The sequence below is a fragment of the Asparagus officinalis genome, chromosome 8, assembly GCF_001876935.1.
Source record: "Asparagus officinalis chromosome 8, Aspof.V1, whole genome shotgun sequence".
Lineage (NCBI taxonomy): Eukaryota > Viridiplantae > Streptophyta > Magnoliopsida > Asparagales > Asparagaceae > Asparagus > Asparagus officinalis.
The window spans coordinates 120,683,263-120,705,221 of NC_033801.1; the positions used below are offsets into that span (position 1 = coordinate 120,683,263).

General features: G+C 36.5%; 1 protein-coding gene and 1 non-coding gene across 2 annotated transcripts; one reads left to right on the forward strand and one right to left on the reverse strand.

Moving 5' to 3' along the window:
* Positions 149 to 222, reverse strand: TRNAV-AAC. Its single transcript has one exon. It is a non-coding gene; the product is annotated as a tRNA-Val (tRNA).
* Positions 1,667 to 2,985, forward strand: LOC109822554 (CASP-like protein 1E1). The gene is made up of 2 exons (XM_020388775.1): positions 1,667 to 1,772; positions 2,549 to 2,985. The coding sequence occupies exons 1-2, from the start codon at positions 1,684 to 1,686 to the stop codon at positions 2,886 to 2,888; spliced, it is 429 nt and encodes a 142-aa protein (XP_020244364.1). The 5' UTR covers positions 1,667 to 1,683; the 3' UTR covers positions 2,889 to 2,985.

The following is a 21,959-nucleotide window of genomic DNA, read 5'->3' on the forward strand; positions in this document are numbered from 1 at the left end:
AGGGGTTAAGAGGGAAAAAATAAGATTTGAGGGGCTAATGAGCAATTATTGAGAGTTAATGGACGGGCAGGCAATTATTGAAGAGGTAGGGGCTAATAGGTAAATAACCCTTATTAAAGGGTTTTAATTATAAAACAAACTTTAATTTTGGCTTCGCCCGGACTCGAACCGGAGACCTTCAGTGTGTTAGACTGACGTGATAACCAACTACACCACGAAACCTGACATACTCAGAAGGGAAAAAAATCTTTAATATATCATTATCTTGTGAATTATTGTGGATTATAGTCATCAAAAAATAACATAGGATTCTTGAAGGAGAAATCATCCCTTCATGTCATCAATACTATTATACTAGCATCACATGTCAATTTTACTTTTCCTTGCTAATTTCTACGACATCCTCTAGCAGTTTCCTATGAATTTTCTATCTTGAAAATGACCAAATCTAAAGAACAACGACAGAATGCAAATTCTCTTTACAATTCCCTTCTTGCTTAAGTTTAAGAAAACGTCCCTTTAATTTCAAGTTTCAACCAAAAGACTCGGTTATATTTAATTGGAAGTATTATATGGCAATGGCAGTGGCAACCAAAATTGTTTTCCAAGTAAACGGTTTAGTTGATAACAATTGATTCGGTCTTCTTCCTCCCAACGAAAAAAATATGAATAAATAAAATTGATTCAACCTAAATTCATTGGGTCCTTAATTAAACAATAGGTTAGTCAAATTTGTACCTTTTTTTTTATAGTTTGATAAGGAAAGAAAACAATTGTTTGATCTCTTAAACGTATATCTCACGTATCTTTACATTTAGGGTATGTTTGGATTTAAGGGGAATAGGAGAGAAGAGTAGTTAAGGGGAATCATTCATTCTGCATGTTTAGGAATTCTTTAAATGTCGAAATGTTCCTCCTCTTTCCTCTAAAAATTTATTAAAAAAATTCTTCCCCAATAATAAAAATTTTATTCTCCTCTAAATTGGGATGGAAATTAAGAGAGAGAATTCCCTTAACTTCTCTTCTCTTTTCTCCTCTATTTTTCCTTAAATTTTTCATGCCCCCCAATCATTTAAAATAAAAAGGACAATCTTAAGTGCTCATTGAGCATCAAATGAAATAATAAGATACAACAAGGGGGTTAAGTTTTTGGCATCCTCAATAATTTTACGACAAATCTATAAAACTTTCAAAATACATATAAAAGAGTCCTAATTAAAGTTTAAGTTGAACAGCCGCAAAATTCTTCTTCGTCTCCACAATTTACCGCGTTGACCGCACAAATCTAAGAAGCTTCCTTCAATCGTATCATTGACTTTTGCCATAGTATTGCCAAATGAGCGTTGACTTTCAACAATCGCTTATCATCCTCTCAATGCAACCTCTCCTCCAACACTATCCTATATAATTAATCCCTTACATAAGCATTTTTTGCCTCTTAACAAAAAAATAAACATCTTCCTTTCATCGCAAGCTCAAATACACGCACATACACATACCTATATGGAATCTCAATTCAGACCGGGGTTTGATGGGACCTACAGCGGTCCGGGCGAGTCGAGGTACACCGAAGCCGCCGGCGCCTACCGCAAGTGCAACGCCGTCAGATCGATGCAGATATCGGGGTTCGCGCTCCGGGCGTTGGCCGTAGTTTTGAACGCGATTCTTGCCCGGCAATAGTGAATGGGCACGGCTAAGCAGACAAAGAGTTTAAGCGTCGGAGGTGGCTTTGTGGATTTCACGGTTAAGTCCGGCAAATCATCTGCTTTAGTGTAAGTCTTCTTTTTAAAATGAAGGGTTAATTATGGATAGACCCCCAAAGTGTCCGTTTGTTTTATTGTTGCAGACGGAACCCCCAAGTGCATTGTTTTGACTATTCACCATCTGGGAGTCTACTTGTAAAACACAATGTTTCCTCTTTTTCTAAGGGTCTATTTACAAAAATAAAACTAAGAGGATATTGAGTTCAAAACAGATATTCTATAGAGGGTCTATCTGCAATTAGCCTTATAATGAATCGTAACCATCTGTCTATTGAATGATAAACGATTACGATTACGAAATTGTACCTTGAAAAATTCCATAGATGTTCAGCCATATAAGTGGAAGGGATTCAGACCCTCTCCAATTCGGTTTGGATAGAGTCCAATTCTTTCAATTATTGCCATCTATCTCAATTCCAATGGATGATATCATGTTATCTACCATTTCCTCTATTACAAATAGTAGTTTCCAAGTTTATTAATGGTTTTCAAGGCCAAAGTGGCTTCTAAGATAACAATAGAAGCCTAACATGGAGTGATCTCATCCGTTGGAAGTGATGTAAATGATGAGAATTGAGAAAATTATATTGTCAATTACCACCTAATTGAAGAGGATCCGGATACAAGTGGAAGATATTTGAAAAATAATTTGGTCAACACTAAGTAAACAATGACAAACAAAGGGCTTTGGCTCAAACTTACCAAATTATACTATTTTTTTAGGAATTATATTATTGATAATTTCAAAGAAAGATCTCTGACTAACTTCAATAAACTAATTGCAGATATTTCATAGTGATCAATGTATTAGCATTCCTCTACTCTGCATTCTCTCTGGCAATCTCTCTTCTAAAAAGAGCAAACTCCAAGAACTTAGAGCTCCCTTTCTCCATCGCGGACCTCCTCGTCACAGTGCTCCTCTTCTCCGCCAACAGCGCCGCCGCTGGGCTCAGCGTCATCGCCGAGGACGGAAACTCTAATCTTTTATGGGCGCAGATTTGTGACACAATGAACACATTTTGTGCTCAAATGAACGCATCCATTGTATTGTCCATGTTTGCTTCTTTGGCTTACTTCTTGTTGGTCTTGCTTGCAATCTTGGGGTTTTATAGGAGATCTTTCTAGGTTGACGATGGATTTGTGTTTTGGCATATGATTTGTAATTTTTTTAATCAGAGATTTCAAATTATTTTTTGTGTAATTTAATATTACTGTTCGAATTGTTGGCGTTTATGGTTAAATCTGGAATAATACAAATATATAACAGCAAAAAATGAACAGAAAACTGAAGTACAGTAATTTAAAATTTTTTAACTCAGTTGCTGTGCGTTTGTAAAATGTTGTGCTTAAAGCATTATTTGGCCTACTCCGGTGCAATGATCCCAAGGCCAAATTGCTTCCAGAAACAGCAGTCTAGTACTCTGGTGTGCACTTACCCAATACTGTCAAGATCTCCTCGATCTATCAGGCAAAGATCTCCTCGATCTATAAGACCTTCTCGGTCTAGGCACTGTTCCTACGAGCACTAGCTATTCTATAACATATATATCTGTATATATTGATTATTGTTTTTAGAATGAATTTTCCTTAAGGATTTGGAGTCTATTTATAGTGTTTGGGAAAATACTATGCACTAATAAAAAAATATATTTTACTATGCATGTGGGCCCCACATCCAAAATTTTCTTCGGTGGGGCCCATCACTTTTAAAAAAATAAAGAAAACATGGGCTGCTGCAACAGCCCATGTGAGCTTTGAAAAAATATTCAACAATCCCCCATAATTTTTTTAAAACTAGTATCGTGTAACGGTGCCGTCGTTTCAATCGTTGTGCATAAGGAAGATGTCGCAAGGACTTGAATCCCCTTTAGACCAACTGAATAAAAAATAGATGCATGGTGTCGCAAAGACTTGAACCAGCACATGTCTAAAAATCCAGCGATCACACAAGATCAAACTTATATGTGATAGTTTTCACTTTGAACTAGGGCTGTAACTTGAAAACCGATAACCGAAAAATAACCACACCAAAACCGCACCATAACCGAAAAAAACCGAGGAAAGAAAAAAACCGCACCGAACCGCAAAAAATAACCGAAAACCGAAAGGTTTGGTGTGGTTTTGGTTTTGGATGTATGGAAACCGAAACCGAACCGAAAAACCGATTATATATATTGTAAGGAAATTATATTATTTATAGATATATATTATTAATATATATAAGAGTTTATGTAAAAATTGGGCTTAAAATGAAGCCCACAAAGAAAAGGATGGCCTTTCTGTCTGTCTGTCTCGTTCACGCCCCCAAAAGGCCCAAACCCAATGTCAGCCTCTAATTTTCTGGACAGGGAATTCTTATTTCTTTCTCTAACTTGAGCTAGGGCTTCTAAGTTCTCTCATTCACGCCGCCAAACCCAACGAAGTAACGAGCTTCTGCCTTCTGGTGAGATTGGTCCTTCGCCTCTCAGTCTCGTCCATCGCCCCGACGCCCCCAAATCTGGGGTTCTTCTGTTCTGAGCTCTCATTCACGCCACCAAACCCAACGAGGCAACGAGCTTCTGGTGACTGCCGACTGGTCCTTCGCTTCTCAGTCTCGTCCATCGCCCTGACGCCCCCAAATCTGGGGTTCTTCTGGTGAAATCTTGGGTTTCTGATCTCCAGCCTCCAGGCTCTCAAAGGTAAAAAGGTTGTTTTAATTCTCATTTAATTAATAAAGTTTTGATTTTTTTATTTTCGTAGCTGATCTATTTGTGGATATGGGTTATTTATGGTAGAAAATTCTATTGGAACGCAAGACTCCAAGTTCTCCAACTCTCTACTCCAGTCTCCAGAATCCAGATCTTTCAGGATGAAGAGATCTTGTGGGAACTCAAGGCTCCCAACAAGGCGTGTTTTTAATACTGCATCTGAGAATTCCCAGGTTTGTTAATTTGTTCTAAGTTCTTTAGGCCGATCTTAAATCAATCTTTTGTTAATTTGTTCTAAGTTCTTTAGGTCGATCAGATAGATGCAACTAAAGACTTATGTTGTTTTTTTAGTTTATGTTGTTTACTAACTCCAGATTCATTACATCGTTCTTTGCAGCCCCCTTTAAGTTATGGTGAGTCATCCACACCATCTGAAGCAACATCTGCTGTAGCTCCACCTCAAATTGTTGAGTTAGAGGATGACGTAGATACAAGGACTGAGGAGGCGATTTTGGAAGATATGAAGAAAAATGAAAGGTCAGAAGTTTGGTCTCACTTTACTAGAAAAATGGTGAATGGTAGAGTTAAAGGGGCTTGTAACTATTGCAAAAAAGAGATATTAGCTGATCCTAGATCAAATGGTACCTCATCCCTTCTTAGTCATGTGAAAATCTGCAAGAGATATCCCCCAATGTTGAGATGTTAAATAAAGGGAGGCAGAAAATATTAATTTTTAAAAAAAAAGGAGAGTTAAAAGCTGTTTGGTCATGTTCTCAACAGGAGATAACTGAGGGCTGTGTTCATATGATAGTAGTGGATGAGCTGCCTTTTAGGTTTGTTGAGGGAGAGGGGTTTAAGTATTTCTGTAAGAGGGCTTGTCCTTATTGGGTTATTCCTTGTCGTCAGACAATTGCAAAACATGTGTTAAGTATGTACAAGTCTGAAAAGAAAATTCTTAAGGATGCTTTAAAAGGGTGGAAACCCCTAATGTACTTTTGCAGTGAGGGGAGAATTTGCATATGAGGTGTGTTGCTCATATTCTAAATTTAATTGTGAATGATGGCCTTGATGTAATGAATGATTGTATCCAAAGTATTCGTAATGCTGTTAGGTATGTAAGATCTTCCCCTCAAAGGCTGGACATATTTAAGAAGTGTATTGAAAATGTCAAAATTGAGAGTAAAGGGCTTGTGATCATGGATGTTTCCACCAGATGGAATTCGACTTTTTTGATGTTACAGTCAGCTATAAAGTTCAGAAAAGCATTTGATAGATTGAAAGAGGATGACGGTCACTATGTGAGATATTTTCAAGGTGAATTAAAAAATGGGCCACCTGAGGCAAGTGATTGGGTTTCAGCAGAAGACTTTGCTATTTTTCTGAAACCATTTTATGATGTGACTTTGCATGTGTGTTGCTCAAATTCTCCAACAATCCATACTACTTTTGGTGATTTGCTTAAGATTTATGGTCTGTTGCAAGAAAATAGTGATGTAGTGCTCTTTGGTATTATAAAACCTATGCAAGACAAGTATGGTAAATATTGGGGCAAGATGGAGAATGTGAATCCGTATATGTTTGTAGCAATTGTTCTTGATCCTCGTCATAAATTGGAGAAGCTTGTTGATTATTATGAAGTGTTGTATGGTGAGTTTGACGTGAAGGTGGAGCAGCATGAAAAGAAAGTGAAGGATCTATTGTATGAGTTGTATAGAAGTTATGATAATGAAGGAGTCACAGATTTAGGAAGTGCTTGTGCTGCCTCTGATTCTCAAAGCTTGCAACCTGATGTTTCTTTTTTGAATATATGTACATCTGCTTATGAAAGAAAGTTGGCTGAAAAGGAACAAAGAAGAAAAGCAAGAAAAGCTGGAATTGTTCAAAATGATGTGGATAAATATCTAGCTGATAGGTGTGAAGGAGAAGATGATGAAAAATTTGACATATTAGATTGGTGGAGAGTGAGTGGAACTGCAAAGTATCCAACTTTGGCTAGAGTAGCAAAAGATCTTCTAGCTATTCCAGTTTCAACTATAGCTTCAGAATCTTCCTTCAGCACAAGTGGCCGGGTAATTGATCCGTTTCGAAGTTCATTGAGTCCTAGAATGGTGGAGGCTTTGATTTGTACCCAAAATTGGCTCACTAGTACTCATGTTGCATCGCATGAAACTCCAACCATTGAGGATATGGAGCTGTGTGAACAAGTTGAGCGAGGTATGTTTTGGTTTTCTACTCGTATCTAATGAACTGATTTACTAAATTTGTTTGAAATATAATGATGCTAATTAACTCTTCACATTTTGTTTGCATGTAGAATGGGAAAAAATAACTTCAGTTTCTTGTTCAGCTTCAGCTAGTGATGCTACGAGTGGTAGCATGTTGCCTCCAAAATCTGCATGAGTGCTTTCCAAGCTTGATGTTGCTGACTTGCTGGTATGTGGTGTTATGTTTAGTGACTTCTGTATATTTGGTGGTGATATGTTTAGTCAACTTCTGTATATTTGGTGGCAAACTGATATTTTCTGCTGGTTATAAAAATGTGCAGTTTGGACCATGAAGAAGCAAGGAGGAAGAATGTTGGCCTGAGATTAAAAACTTATCTTCGTTTGCAGTTGTAGAAAATCAAGGAGTTTTATTTGGAGTGACAGTACGTGTTGTTTATGGTCTGTTATCTGTTGCTTTGAGACATTGACATATTGCTATGTAAGGATTTTGCATCTGGAAAAATTAGTAATGCTGGGTTTTGTATGGGTACTTAATTTAGGAAGTGATTTCTTCTTGTTATTACTTTCTGATACATTTAAGTTTCTTGATTTCTTCTTGTTATTATTTAGGAAGTGATTTCTTCTTGTTATTTCTTCTTGCTATGTAAGGATTTTGCATCTTCGTTTTGTATGGCGAACTAAGTTTTGTTGGCAGTGAGAGACTATGATGATTATCTTATGCGTGTGCTAATGAGATTACAAACTAACATGAAATAAAAACAAATAACCTACAATTCCATAGCTAAGTGAATAACTGGGAATCTGGTGTTTTTCATCTTATGAGAGACTGCTCCTTTTTCTTTCAGGGAAATTGGTGGAGTATGACAGACCGATGAAACTGATGAAAACAGAGGGATCATTATTTTCCTTGTTAAAGAACTTGTTAAATAATATTGGTCGCACACTGCAGCTTCAGATGTTCACAAACCCGCTGAATAACAGTAAGAGCTGTCACCAGAAGAATATATCCAGTTTTCTTTCATGCATGAAGTTTTGTAGCCTCTTAAAGAACTTTTTCCCCTTTCTTCTATACTTTTCTAGACTTGCTTTCTTTATAAAAAAACCAAAAAAAAACCGATATAAACCAGAGAAAAACCAAACCGAATTAAACCGAACACAATTGGTTTTTGGAAAAATTAAGTGAAAAACCGAACCGAACCAAACCAAAAAAATAGATCGGTTTGGTGTTCGGTGTCACCTATAAACCGCACCATTCAAACCGATTAACAGCCCTACTTTGAACCACACTTACCTTTATCTTTGCCTTTACTTTGCCTTTGCCTTTGCCTTTGCCTTTGCACATTTATGGCCCTATGCATGCCCTGGTTTCTGCTAGGGCTCTAGGTATCTTTTTACAAGACATCATAGGAGACGGCCAAATCTCCACTCATGCATAGGTGAGTTCTTTAGACATGTTTCCTATCATACATCCCGCATCCGAAATGCTTTGAACTCATTAAGGCTTAAGAGTCATCCTCTCTCATGATAGGATTCTAGGTGAGTCTTTTAGGTGTGTTTCCTATGTAACACCCCGTATCCGAAATGCTTTGGACTCATTAAGCCTTAACAGCCATCCTCTTTACATGATAGGATTCTAGGTGAAAAGATCAAAGTTTTACTCGGGTAGTTCAGCCAGGTAAGGATAGTATTAGAGGTTAATCAAAGATCAATTAAGTACCTCGTTCCTTACGGAGCGCGTTACACAACCCCCAAACCTTGCATTTGACACCAACTAATCTAAGAAAACTTGAACCCTCCATTTGTAAATCTTACTTGACTTTTGAACCATTTATCTTGTCATTAGTAGCGTAAGGTTTGAACTAATAACTAGATGTAAATGGTAAGTATTTGTAAGACTACCAACTTTTACAAATCTTACTTGATTTTTGAATCAATTATCTTATTATTAGTAGTATAAGCTTTGAACTAATAATTTAATAAACATGGTAAGTATTTGTAAGACTTATAAAACTTTGAGACCCATTTCAGCAGACGTCCTTTTGACTATGTTTTTTTAGACCTTTAGTCAAAGGATCAGCCATATTTTCTGAAGATCGGACGTCAATCACTGAGATAACTCATTGGCAAATGAGTTCTCTCAAATAGCCATGCTTCAGACGAATGGTCTTCTTCTTTCCATTGAATAACGAGTTCGCTGCCACAACACTCGTCGCCTGATTATCACAATAGATAGTAATTGCGCATTGGAATTCCGTCAATGGAAGGTCTCGAAGAATACAACCGAGCCACTCAGCTTCATCTTTTGCAACACAGAGTGTGAAGAACTTAGATTCCATCGATGATTTTGCAATCATTGTCTGCTTCTTAGACTTCCACGAGATGGCAGCTCCACCCATAGTGAAGACAAAACCTCCAGTAGACCTGTACTCATCTGTTTCTGAGCACCAGTTCTCATCTAAATAGCCTTCGATTATACCCAGATATCCAGTGTAGAATAGGCCCAAACCTGTAGTTCCTTTCAAGTATCTCATCAATCTCTGGACAGCATCCCAATAAAGATTTCTAGGATTACTTGTGAACCTACTAAGCATTCCTACAGCGAATGCTATATCTGGCCTTGTGCAGCTCATCGGGTATATAAGACTCCAAATAATCTTTGAGTACCTTAGCTGCTCTACTGGTCTTCCAGTGTTCGGTCGAAGGTTCTTGTTGTAATCGTATGGCACTGATAGTTCTGGCAAGTCGTTGTAGCCATACTTCCTTAGCATGCTCTCGACATAATGAGATTGGGACAATCCAATACCCTCTTCAGAGTATATGATTTTGATTCCAAGAATCACGTTCGCAGTTCTAAGGTCCTTCATGCTGAACTGTGCTGAAAAAAAATTCTTGATAGATATTACTATCTCCAAATCACTCCCAATGATGAGCATATCATCCATATAGAGGCAGATGACCACCATATTTCCTTCAACGACCTTGATGTATAGGAACTTGTCAGATTCACTGACTTAATACCCATTATTGCGAACAACCCCATCGAACTTCTTATGCCAGAGTTTTGGTGCCTGCTTAAGTCCATATAAAGACTTAACAAGTTTACAAACCTTACCAGCTGAAGCATCAAGTCCTTCTGGTTTCTCTATGTAGATCTCTTCTGTGAGATCTCCATTGAGAAAGGCAGTCTTCACATCCATCAGCTGGAGCATTAAGTTCATTGAAAGATGAATTATTACCCTTTTCAGAGTTAGCAGCCACCATGTTAGCAGACGCCTTCTGTTTAGCAATGAGCTCAGTCTTTGTACGAGTCCGAGTCTCGTCCTCGATCCGAATGAACCTCTTCAGATTAGACAGAGTCACCTGTCTTTTCCTTCTCCGAATGTGAGTGGAGAATAACATCCAAGATGGAGGAAGCTTATTGACAATTGCACCAGAGATGAAGGTTTGACAAAGATTGATCTTTTCATCCTTCAGCTTCATAACAAGCTTTTCAAGCTCTTTAACTTGAGGTAAAACCTCAGTGTCATCTTCAAACTTCAAGTCCAGAAACTTATCAATAAGGTGAGATTTGGACAGCTTCTCCTCATCCTTGTACTGGTCCTCCAGAGCATTCCAGATTTCCTTTGCAGATGGTTTGTTGGTGTAAGCATCTGCTAGATAATCGGCCATGCAATTAAGGAGATAACTCCTGCAGAAGTGATCATCTCTAGCCCAAGAGGCTTCAGCTTCAAGATCTTCTTTAGAGTCTAGTTTTTCCTCAGAAACCACATAGTAGATTTTTAGGAGTTGCATCCCGAAGATCACTTTCCGACGCCATACGTTAAAGTTGGATCCGTCAAAATTTTCTAACTTAAGATAGTCCACTCTAACAGTCCTCGCAGGATCCATGGTAGATCAGAATAATGCTTTAAGATTGTTGGTGCATGTGGTTAAATTTAGAATAATACAGATATATAACAGCAAAAAATGAACAGAAAACTGAAGTGTAGTAATTTAAAAATTTTCAACTCAGCTGCTGTGCGTTTCTAAAACGCTGTGCTTAAAGTATTATTTGGCCTACTCCGGTGTAAGGATCCCAAGGCCAAATTGCTTCCAGGAACATCAGTCCAGTACTCTGGTGTGTACCAACCCAGTACTGTTAAGATCTCCTCGATCTATCAGGAAAAGATCTACTTGATCTATCAGACAAAGATCTCCTCGATCTATCATGCAAAGATCTCCTCGATCTATAAGACCTTCTCGGTCTAGGCATTGTTCCTATGAGCACTAGCTATTCTACAACATATATATCTGTATATATTGATTATTATTTTTGGAATGAATTTTCCTTAAGGATCTAGAGTCTATTTATAGTGTTTAGGAAAATACTATGCACTAATAAAATAATATATTTTACTATGCATGTGGGCCCCGCATCCAAATTTTTCTTCGGTGGGGCCCATCACATTTAAAAAAATAAAGAAAACATGGGCTACTGCAGCAGCCCATGTGAGGTTTGAAAAAATATTCAACACAATTGTGATAGAGAATGGATGTAGTTGTTTTTGTTTGGGGTTCTAGTTGCTGAAAAAAATGAATTGAATTTGGAGCTAATGTGCGTTCTTGAGTGTGAGATTGAAGAAGTATAATGTTCTTTTTTTCAATTAACAATCAATTATTCTTTTTTTGGAGGGGTTCTCTGATATTAGTTCCTTAAATCTTTAATGTTTTGAACTAGGCCCTCAAATGACTGAAATTGCTATTAGATCTCCATATTCTTAAGTTAATTTAAAATTAGATCAGGTCCTCAATTCTCATAAGTTGTTTCAAATTAATCCCTTAAATTTTAGAATATTAACGATTTATGAGACTAATATGGAGAAAACCCAATAAGAAATAAATCATCTACCCTTTAAAAGAGGGAGTTCATAAAAAACTTTTCCTTCCCCAAATTACCCTTCAACCAATTTAAATATACCAAAGTTATGCCTTATAACCGTTACACAGATTTCATCATCATCGTCGGAAATCAAAAGCCCTAAATTTTCTGTCGGTTACGCCTCCTGTCCTCCAACCAGTTCATCGATTACCCTTCTCCTCAGTCAATCTCCTCAGTTCATTGGTTACGCCATCCCACGATCTTAAAGATGAGTATTATTGCCCTAATCATCAACGCCACGCCTCTGCCATCATCTCCTCAGTTCTCAGAATTTTGGCATCGGTTAGGATCAGGAAGGAATTTCATTGAAGAAGGTATTTCTAAATTTTACCTATGATTTTTAAATTTAAAACGAATTCTACCTATAATTTGAAGAAGGTTTCTTCTTGGTCTTAATTCCGCTACACAAAACCCTAGCTCTAATCGTTAGTTCTGCTCAAATCACCCTCTCCCCTTTTTGTTATTCATTCCTCTCCTTTTGTTCTAATTTTTCCCTAATTCTCGATTTCCTGCAGTTTCAAGCGACGAGGGTTTCAATATTCGAACAGCTGTTGTAGCGAGTTTAGAAAGTAAGTTGAATCCATACAACTTATTATATCCGGATGTATTATACATTTCTATCATCAATCTTACACAGCTTATTTTTAGAGACCTTTGGCAAAAACCTAGAATTCACACGTAATGAACTGCATTCAACCACACACAGGCTCACATAACTTGAATTATGAAGTTTTTTCCCCACACATGATAAAGAGATGTCCTTGACAAACCTAAAGTTTTCTTGTTTGTTTATAGTAATTTATATTGGGTTTGAGGTGAAAATTTTAGCTTGCGCTTGAAATGGATGTGACTGCATCTTTACTTGGTTTGAGTTAGTTTTAGGAGACTTGATGTTTGTTATTTTCGACTCATGTTATTTTTCTTTTGTCGCAGCCCTCTTTTTATACCAAAACCACAACATCATTCATTTACGACTTTGATACAGTTACCTTGGTTGGAAATGTAATGCTATATCCAGTTCACACTTTTTGTATTATTGACTGTGCCCATATAGACTACTTTGCACACTGTGACTGGCATTTATACTATCTTGTAAGGAGACATTGACACTTAAGAAGAAATATGTAAAATGCATTTGTACTAAATTGATGGGTTTGCTGTCTACTGTTTGTAAGAGATGAATCAGCATAATATATTAAATTCATCTATACATATAAAGTAACTGCTTTGTAGGTTTAACTAGGTAAAGTCAGGTCCATTATATGATTCTTGTAGTTTGAGTTTTTGTTGGTGGGAACTGAGAAGATATGTTTGCTTCGAATCTTGATAGAGTCCCATTAGACTTCTTAATCTTCATTACTTGTTTTAATGCACAAATTATACCCTCCTAAAGTTGGTTTATTTGTGGACGATTCAGCTAATTCATGCTGCATCGCCATGTAGCAAAATGCGGAGAAAGTACTTATCAGTAAAGGTAATTTTCAATTTCATTCCATTTTAGTTCCTCTTCATAATATTTGTTTGTTCGTGCTCTTTTTACATAGTTCAGTTTCTATGAAACTTTCACATAGGCTCATCGTGGTATCTATGTGGTTGGATATATGCTAGGAAAGAATGATACTATGATAGATTAGTTAGTAACAAGATATATATTCTTACAGGAAAGAGCAATTATGGCCAGAATTAGATCAGTTACTTCAAGATCAAGATGATGCCTCAGGTGCATCTACCACTTACACAGCCGCTGTTCCTGAATACAAGGTTGTGTTTGTTGACTCAAAAGCCACATCACATTTGGAAAAGAAATGGAGTCTTGCAAATGGTCATGTTGTTCATGATATTCATCATCCATGCAGGTACTAAAGGAATGTTTTATATTGAGACATGTATTTAAGTTCATCTAATAATGGAATAATACATGATATCCGATCTTCAGATGTAATGTAGCTATGCGGAAAGAGCTCCACACTCCAGCTTCTGATCGTTCTTGCATTCATCTGGAGTTTGACATTGCTCGAACTGGTCTTGCGTAAGTACTTGTATTTCTTTTTTCCTTTCTTGATTCCACATCACATTATTTCTTTTTTCCTCTTTTATGCACATTATTTATTTTATGCAACTCATTCAATTGTATACTTAACATGACAATGATCTGATTGTTCGAGTGCCAGATATGTTCAAAGTCTTTATGACTTGTTTTTTTTTGTCTTTGAACAACTTTGCCTTTAGATACATGAGAGTGGTGCTATAGCATATGAAAACAACCATTGAATCAATCTTATGATCCTAAGCAGTTGTATGAATTCGCGCTCTGTAGGGTTCATAGATCGATGCTGTGCAGTTCATTAGAGGTTATACATGTAATGGACATGGCTTTCCTACATTTCATGTTTTTCATCTTATATCTTCTCTTTTTCTTTCTCTTTCATTTTTTAAAATTTTAATTTTGACAAGCTCATCGATGTAAAAGCTAAAGAAACTTAAATTATGAGTTTATGACTGTGTTGGTTATTTTTATGGTTTATGCTGCTGTCGTCATTATTATATGTCAGTTTTTGCTTTACAAACTTAAATTAGATATTGCTGACACATTTCCTTGTGCTCACGGTAAAACAACTCTTCCACCAGATATGAAACAGGAGACCACGTTGATGTATATTCAGAGAATTGCATTGAGACTGTAGAGGAGGCTGAAAAGCTATTAGGTCTTTCATCGAATACATTCTTCTCCATTCATGCTGATAATAAAGATGGAACCCCCCGCAACAGTGGCTCTTTCCCACCTCCTTTCCCATCTCCCTGTACTCTAAGAACTGTTCTTGCACGATATGCTGATCTTCTGAATTTTCCTAAAAAGGCAAGAACTATCTGGATTCAAACAACTAATTTAAACATTGGTTTCTAAAATAGTATATATGATACTATCAATTGTCACTATTCAGGCTGCTTTAGTTGCGTTAGCTGCACATGCTTCTGATCCCAGTGAGGCAGAAAGATTGAGATTTTTGGTCTCCTGCTGGCAAGGTAGGTTCAATTATTGGTGACTCTAATTGTCTAAGCTTTTAACTTTATCATAAATCACTTTCTCATTTTCCATTGTTTTTCTTTGACATAGGATGGATATTCTCAATGGATAGTTGCAAGTCAGATGAGCCTCCTGGAGGTTATGGCTGAGTTCCCTTCAGCCAAATGATAATCATATTTTATTATAATTTTATACCCTCATTATCTATTTTATATGAATAAATATGCTATTAATATTTTATTATAATTTTATACCCTCATTATCTATTTTATATGAATAAATATGCTATTAATAATTGTTTTTATCTTTAATTCTATTTTATATGAATAAATATGCTATTAATAATTGTTTTTATCTTTAATTACAGGTTAGTGAAGAATAAAACCCAAGATCTCTTATCTCAACAAAAACTCATGAATTAAATGAAGAACACAAGAAAGAGTCAAAAAGTCCAAGCCCAGAATCAAGCTGAGTAGCCTGTAGAAGCCGGAGAAAATAAAAAAATTAAATATGAAAAAATGTATTCAAGATAGTTAGCCGCAAAGAAACGACGATATCTTCCAATCCGGAAGACGGAATTTAACATATAATATATAAAAATCACCTATCTCAACGAGACGAAGCCAACCGTGAAGTTAGAATTTTTATTAGAGCATTGATGCCAGCATCAATGCGGGCATCGATGCCTGTATCTATGCGAAGTCATCCAGATTTCATCAACGGTCGAAATTGCATTCTTGGGGCTCAAGTTTGATCCAATGGCTCTCATTCACTGATGTTTACTATAAATAGGGGTTGAGAGTGAGGGGTTAGAGGTGTAAAAATTTTTATAACTCTATTTGGAGAGGGGGACTACTCTTAATTGAGAAGACCTTCCAAAATTATAATTTTTGTTGCAATTAATAATAATAATTTTTTCTTCACTTTAAAATTGTCTTTTCTCCTCTTTGTTGAATGATGAGGATGGAGATGAAGAGCAATTTGAAGATTTGTATTTCTTTTATTTTTCTCTTTTATTTCTTTTTAGTAATTTCTTTATTATTGCTTATTAGTTAGATTTACATTCATGCTTGTAGTGCAGATTTATTTTCTTATCTTTTTATTTTTATTATTGCTTATTAGTTAGATTTACATTCATGCTTGTAGTGCAGATTTATTTTCTTATCTTTTTATTTTTTTTGCACTTTAATATGTAGAGTAGATTTATTTTCTTACATTTAAATTTTGTAATGTATTTTGTAGTTTAAATTTTAATTCTTTGTAGTTAGATTTATTTCTTGTTCATAGTTTAGATTTTTCTTTTTTTATTTTTGTAATTAGTTCTTTTTCTTCTTGCTTTTATTTCTTAAGATGTGAAATTAATTCTTGTAGGAATCTTAGAATTGTATGATTCTAGTCTAAATTCCTTTATATTATGCAAATTATTCTCTTACACTTAAAATATTCATGTTTAGGATAATCAAGTAGAGAACTAATCGGTAGAAGAAGACTTTGATAATCTATACTTATCTTAAATGGTTTGATAGGTTATGCTTATGAATTCTAGGATTACTATCTTGTTGTTATTCTTATCATGAATAGTAATTTTAACTTAGATGATAATTTGATAGGTTATACTTTTCTTAAATGGTTTGATAGTCTATGCTTAATAAATCTAAGTTGAAATATGTTAAAAATTAAATTCTAGATTTTCTCATATCTTAATTGAATCCTCCATCTTGACTTTCTTGAATTTTCTTTTCATTCTTGATTTTAATTCTTGATTTTATTCATTCTTCTTTCTTGTCTTGTGATTTCATTTATTCTTTGATTCTTTCTTCTCTCCTCTAAAATTCAATTTATTATCTCTTGCATATATTCACAACAATCACTCATCACAATCACACTTATTCTTTAATCCTATTTTTATCATGTAAAAAACATAAGAACCAATTCTAATAATCTCTTAAAATCACCTTCCTCGTGGGATCGATAACTTTTTATATTATAACTTGATCAATAACTTTTTATACTATAACTTGATTAATTGTGCACTTGCAATTTTGGTACATAATTATGTCACATCAAGTTTTTAGCGTCGTTGCCGGGGAAGGTGCTAAAATAGGATTTTATTATTTTGGTTCTTTAACTTGTGTGTTTTTCTTGTGAAGGAACCGCTTGGAGCTTGAAAATCTTGGATTGAAGATCAAGAATTTGGAGAATTGCTTTCGGGTAAGTCTTCTTTCTAGTGTTTTCAATTCCACCCTCTTTAGTTAGCTTCACAATTAGAGTCAATTAGGATTTAAAAAAAATATTTTATTTTTGTTGACCATAATAAAATCCATCTTTCACTTGGACATTAACTAACAAGATAATAAACTCAAACAATGTTTCCCCTTCTCGTAGTTGTTTGATTGTTAACCCTAATAAAAAATATAAAGATTTTCTTTTTATCATCCTTTTTAGTCACTTTTAATTTCTAGGGTTGCATTTCATATAGTTTATAGGAATTCACCAAAGTGATTGTAGCACTTGATTTGGCACATACTTAAAACATTCTTAAGGGCAAAACCCCTAATCAAGATAAGGTAAGGGATTTCATCACACTTTCATTAGCCCACAAATCACTCATTCCTCACTTAACAAACCCAAGCCTTCTAAAACTCATTAGACGTTGGTCCCTAAGGATTCGAGCTCAATAAAGAGCAAGAAATCCTTAAGTGAACCGGTTTAAGTTTTCTCAGATTAGTTGGTGTCTAAGACAAGGTTTAGAGGTTGCGTAAAGCGCTCCGCAAGGAAAGAGGTACTTAATTGATCTTTGATCACCCTCTAGTACTATCCTTACCTGGCTAACTACCTGGGTAAAACTTTAATCTTTTCACTATAGGAGTTTTTGGTTAGGAGCTGGTCTAGTTGAGTTAGGCTAAACTCTAGAATTAGAGTGATTGAAAAGTGATTGCTTTGATTTGTTTTAGTTAGGATTTTTCTTTATCTTTTTCTTCTCATAAAAAAAACTAATTTTCTTTTTTTCCTTAAAAAAAATTGTTTTGGTGTATGCAAACTTGGGTTAGGGATAATTCTCATCATTTAATCCGTGTTGAACCAATCTAAGAAATGACAAATCAACCCGTTCTCCAGGATATGTGTTACCCTACCAGAAATGCAATTCCGTCTTGCATAAGGCTCCCCGAAGCAATTAGAGCAAATTTCGAGCTTAGACCGCATTACATAAACATGCTTCCCAAATTCCTAGGAAATAAAATAGAAGATGCATATATTTTTATCTTGGAATTTGAGGAAGTGTGTATTATGATTAAAATGAGAGAATTAACCGAAGATGCGATTAAGCTTAGATTTATTCCATTTGCTCTTAAGGATAAAGCAAAAAAATGGCTGTACAGCTTACCGACAAATTCCATCTCAACTTGGGATGAATTTGTCACCGTTTTTCTTAAAAAAATTTTCTCTATTCACAAAATGGTAATGCTTAGGAACAACATTCAAAACTTCAAAATTATCCCGGGAGAGCCATTCTAGAAATATTTTGACTGATTCAAAGATCTTTTAATCCAATGTCCTCATCATGGTCTAGAAAAATAGCGATTGTGCCAAGTCATATATGAAGGATTGGACTATTCTTCAAAAACATCTTTAGAATCGATGTGTTAGGGAGATTTTATGAGGAAAAACGCAGATGAAGCTTAGGAATTCCTAGAGAGTCTATATGAGAAAACAATGCAGTGGGAACACTATGATGACAGGGTTTCATCAGTTCCCCAATCTAAGTCTAGTAGTCTTTCCCTGGAGTCAAACATTGCTTCTGAAGCGAAGATGACAACGATTATGCAGAGGTTAGAAGCCTTAGAAGTTAAGGAACGAGCTCCAGCTCAAATCAATCATGTTTCCGCCCCGAGTTGTCATAACTGTCGGTCTCCTACTCACGTTTCAGAGGAATACCCTCTCTTAGGAAACAACCATGCATTAGAACAGATGAACGCTGCATTCTTGCGCCCTAGAAATGATCTATTTTCTTCAACCTACAATCCAGGTTGGAGAAATCATCCCAACTTTGTATGGAATCAAGGAAATTCTCCCGGAAATCAAAACTTTATTCCCGCGTCAAACCAATAATTCCCTAGGGGAAACACTGCCCCGTTCAACTCATCAAACAATTTCTAACAAGCTAACCCAGTTTTTCCAACCTAACATCCTCATCCTCACCAGCCTACAAATCCTTCAAATTCTGATCATAACAAACGTTTGAGTGTCTTAAAAAAGAGTTTAGAAGCTATGATCAAAGCTTCTACACAAACTACCAACATGTTGACCCAGTCATCCACCACTCTAAATTCCTTCATGCAAACAACCGGCCAAGTGCTCAACTCGAACACTCAAGCCATAGCCCGGTTAGAAACCCAACTTGGGCAACTAGCCACTTCCGTAAGTGAAAGAGAAAAAGAAAAATTCCCAAGTCAACATGTTGCAAACCCTAAAGACAATGGATCCAGTTCAACTCATCTAGCTCATGTGAATGCAGTTCACACACTGCGATCAGGAAAATAAATAGACAACCAAGTTAGAATGCCACCAGATCAAACCCCTTCTCCCATCCAACACACTCCTTCCGATGAAGCAATTTCTTCCGATGACCAAAACGCTGAACTTGAGATTGAGCCTGATCTAGATAGGTATAGGCCCGTTGCCCTTTTTCCAGATAGACTCAAACCTAGGAAAAACTCCCCACGGGTTGAGAAAATCCTAGAAACATTTAAAAAGATCAAGATCAACATCCCTCTCCTAGATGCAATCGAACAAATCCCCTCTTATGCAAAGTTCTTGAAGGACTTATGCACTAAGAAAAGAACCACCAACGTCCCCAAGAAAGTCTTCTTAGCTGCCAACCTCAGTGAATTTTTTTAAAAACCAATGCTATTAAAATATAAGGACCCTGGTTGTCCCACAATTCTATGCGTCATAGGTAACACTCACATTGATAAGGTACTTCTAGACTTGAGAGCCAGCGTCAACCTCCTTCCTTATTCAATCTATCAACAGCTAAGTGTAGGAGAACTTAAACCGACAAGATACACTCTACAGTTAGCTGATAGATCTGTAAAAATTCCCAAAGAAGAGGTAGAGGATGTTCTGATCAAAGTTGGAGAGTTTATTTTCCCTGTTGATTTTATTGTCTTGGAAACGCAGCCCATTTCCAATCTCAAAAGTCAAATCTCAGTCATTCTAGGAAGACCGTTTTTAGCCACCTCAAATGCTTTCATCAATTGTAGAACCGGTCAGATGAAACTATCTTTTGGGAATATGACTATTGACCTCAATATCTTTAACCTAGGAATGCAGCCTAGTGATCCATTTGATGAACTCATGGAAGTGAATTTCATTCAAGGAATATAAAGTGAACAACAAGAGGGAGAGTGTGCGTCTGATTCAAATGCATCTGATTTAATGATTGAGGAGCTTTCTGATGACGAACTAGAGTTAGAACCGCTGGTCAATCATGTTTTTACTATTGGCTGGCAACGAGAACCTTTGGAGATAGAACCCCGAGTCCATCTTCGCCCATCTGTGGAGGAACCCCCTAAGTTAGAGCTCAAACCTCTACCTGAAAATCTAGAGTATGCCTACTTAGAGGAGAACGAGTCTTTACCAGTTATCATTTCTTCTGATTTGACTACCGGTCAAAAGGAAGCTCTCTTAGATGTTTTAAGAGAGAATAGGGAAGCCATTGGATGGACCATGGCTGATATCAAAGGGATTAGTCCAACCATTGTTTAACACCAAATCCATTTGATAGATGATGCCAAACCTACTAGAGATCCTCAACGTAGGTTAAACCCAGTGATGAAAGAAGCTGTTAGGAAAGACATTCTGAAATGTCTCGATCATAGGATCATTTATCTTATTTCTGATAGTTCAACGGTGAGTCCGGTCCAAGTTGTTCCAAAGAAATATGGGATCACCGTGATCCAAAATGAGGCTAATGAGCTGATTCCCACTCGGATCCAAACTGGATGGCGAGAAAGCTCAACTTAGCCACTCGGAAAGATCACTTCCCTCTTCCTTTCATTGACCAAATGTTAGAGCGTTTAGCAGGACATGAGTTCTACTGTTTCCTGGATGGATATTCAGGTTACAATCAAATCCCTATCGCTCCAGAAGATCAGGAGAAAACCACCTTCACTTGCCCGTATGGAGCATTCGCATACCGACGCATGCCGTTTGGCCTGTGCAACGCACTAACCATATTCTAACGTTGCATGATCAGTATTTTTTCCGACATGGTAGAGAGATTCCTTGAAATTTTCATGGACGACTTTTCTATTTTTGGTGACACATTTTCCCAATGTTTGCATCATCTTAAACTGGTCCTAGAACGTTGTAGGGAGAAAAATCTGACTCTCAATTGGGAGAAATGTCATTTCATGGTCAAACAAGGTATTGTCTTAGAACATGTAGTTTTCAATAGGGGAATCGAAGTGGACAAAGCTAAGGTAGATCTCATTTTCAATCTCCCTCTTCCCAAAACAGTCAAAAATATCAAATCGTTTATTGGTCATGCTGGTTTTTACCGACGTTTCATCAAGGATTTCAGTAAAATTGCTAGACCCTTGACCAATCTCTTAGCCAAGGATACATCATTTGTCTTCTCTCCCGACTGCCTCAAAGCTTTTGAATATCTGAAAAAGGAGCTAACCACAGCTCCTATCATTCATGCACCGGACTGGACCTTACCCTTCGAACTGATGTGTGATGCATCTGATTCTACGATTGGTGCTGTTTTAGGACAACAGTTTGATGGAAAACCGCATGTGATCTACTACGCCAGTAGGACTCTGAATGATGCCCAGCAAAATTACTCTGTCATAGAAAAAGAGTTTTTAGCTGTAGTCTTTGCCTTAGAAAAATTCAGGTCCTACCTCATCGGTTTCTTAACCAAAGTTTTCACAGATCATGCCGTACTAAAGTATCTTTTGACCAAAAAGGATGCTAAAGCACGACTCATTAGATGGATTCTCCTACTTCAAGAGTTTGACATTCAAATTCTTGACAGAAGGGGAACAGAGAACCCCGTAGCAGATCACCTCTCCCGACTCCCAAATGCACCAACATCAACCGTCCCGATCAATGAACATTTTCCAGATGAACAACTCTTAGAAATCCAATCTGTTCCATGGTTCGCCAACATTGTGAACTACATAGTCATGAACCAAATCCCTTCTTATTGGTCCAAACAGGATAGATCCCGTTTTCTCTCCCAAGTAAAATACTTTTACTAGGATGATCCATATCTGTTCAAATACTATCCTGATCAAATCTTTAGGAGGCGTGTTCCCACTGAAGAATCTA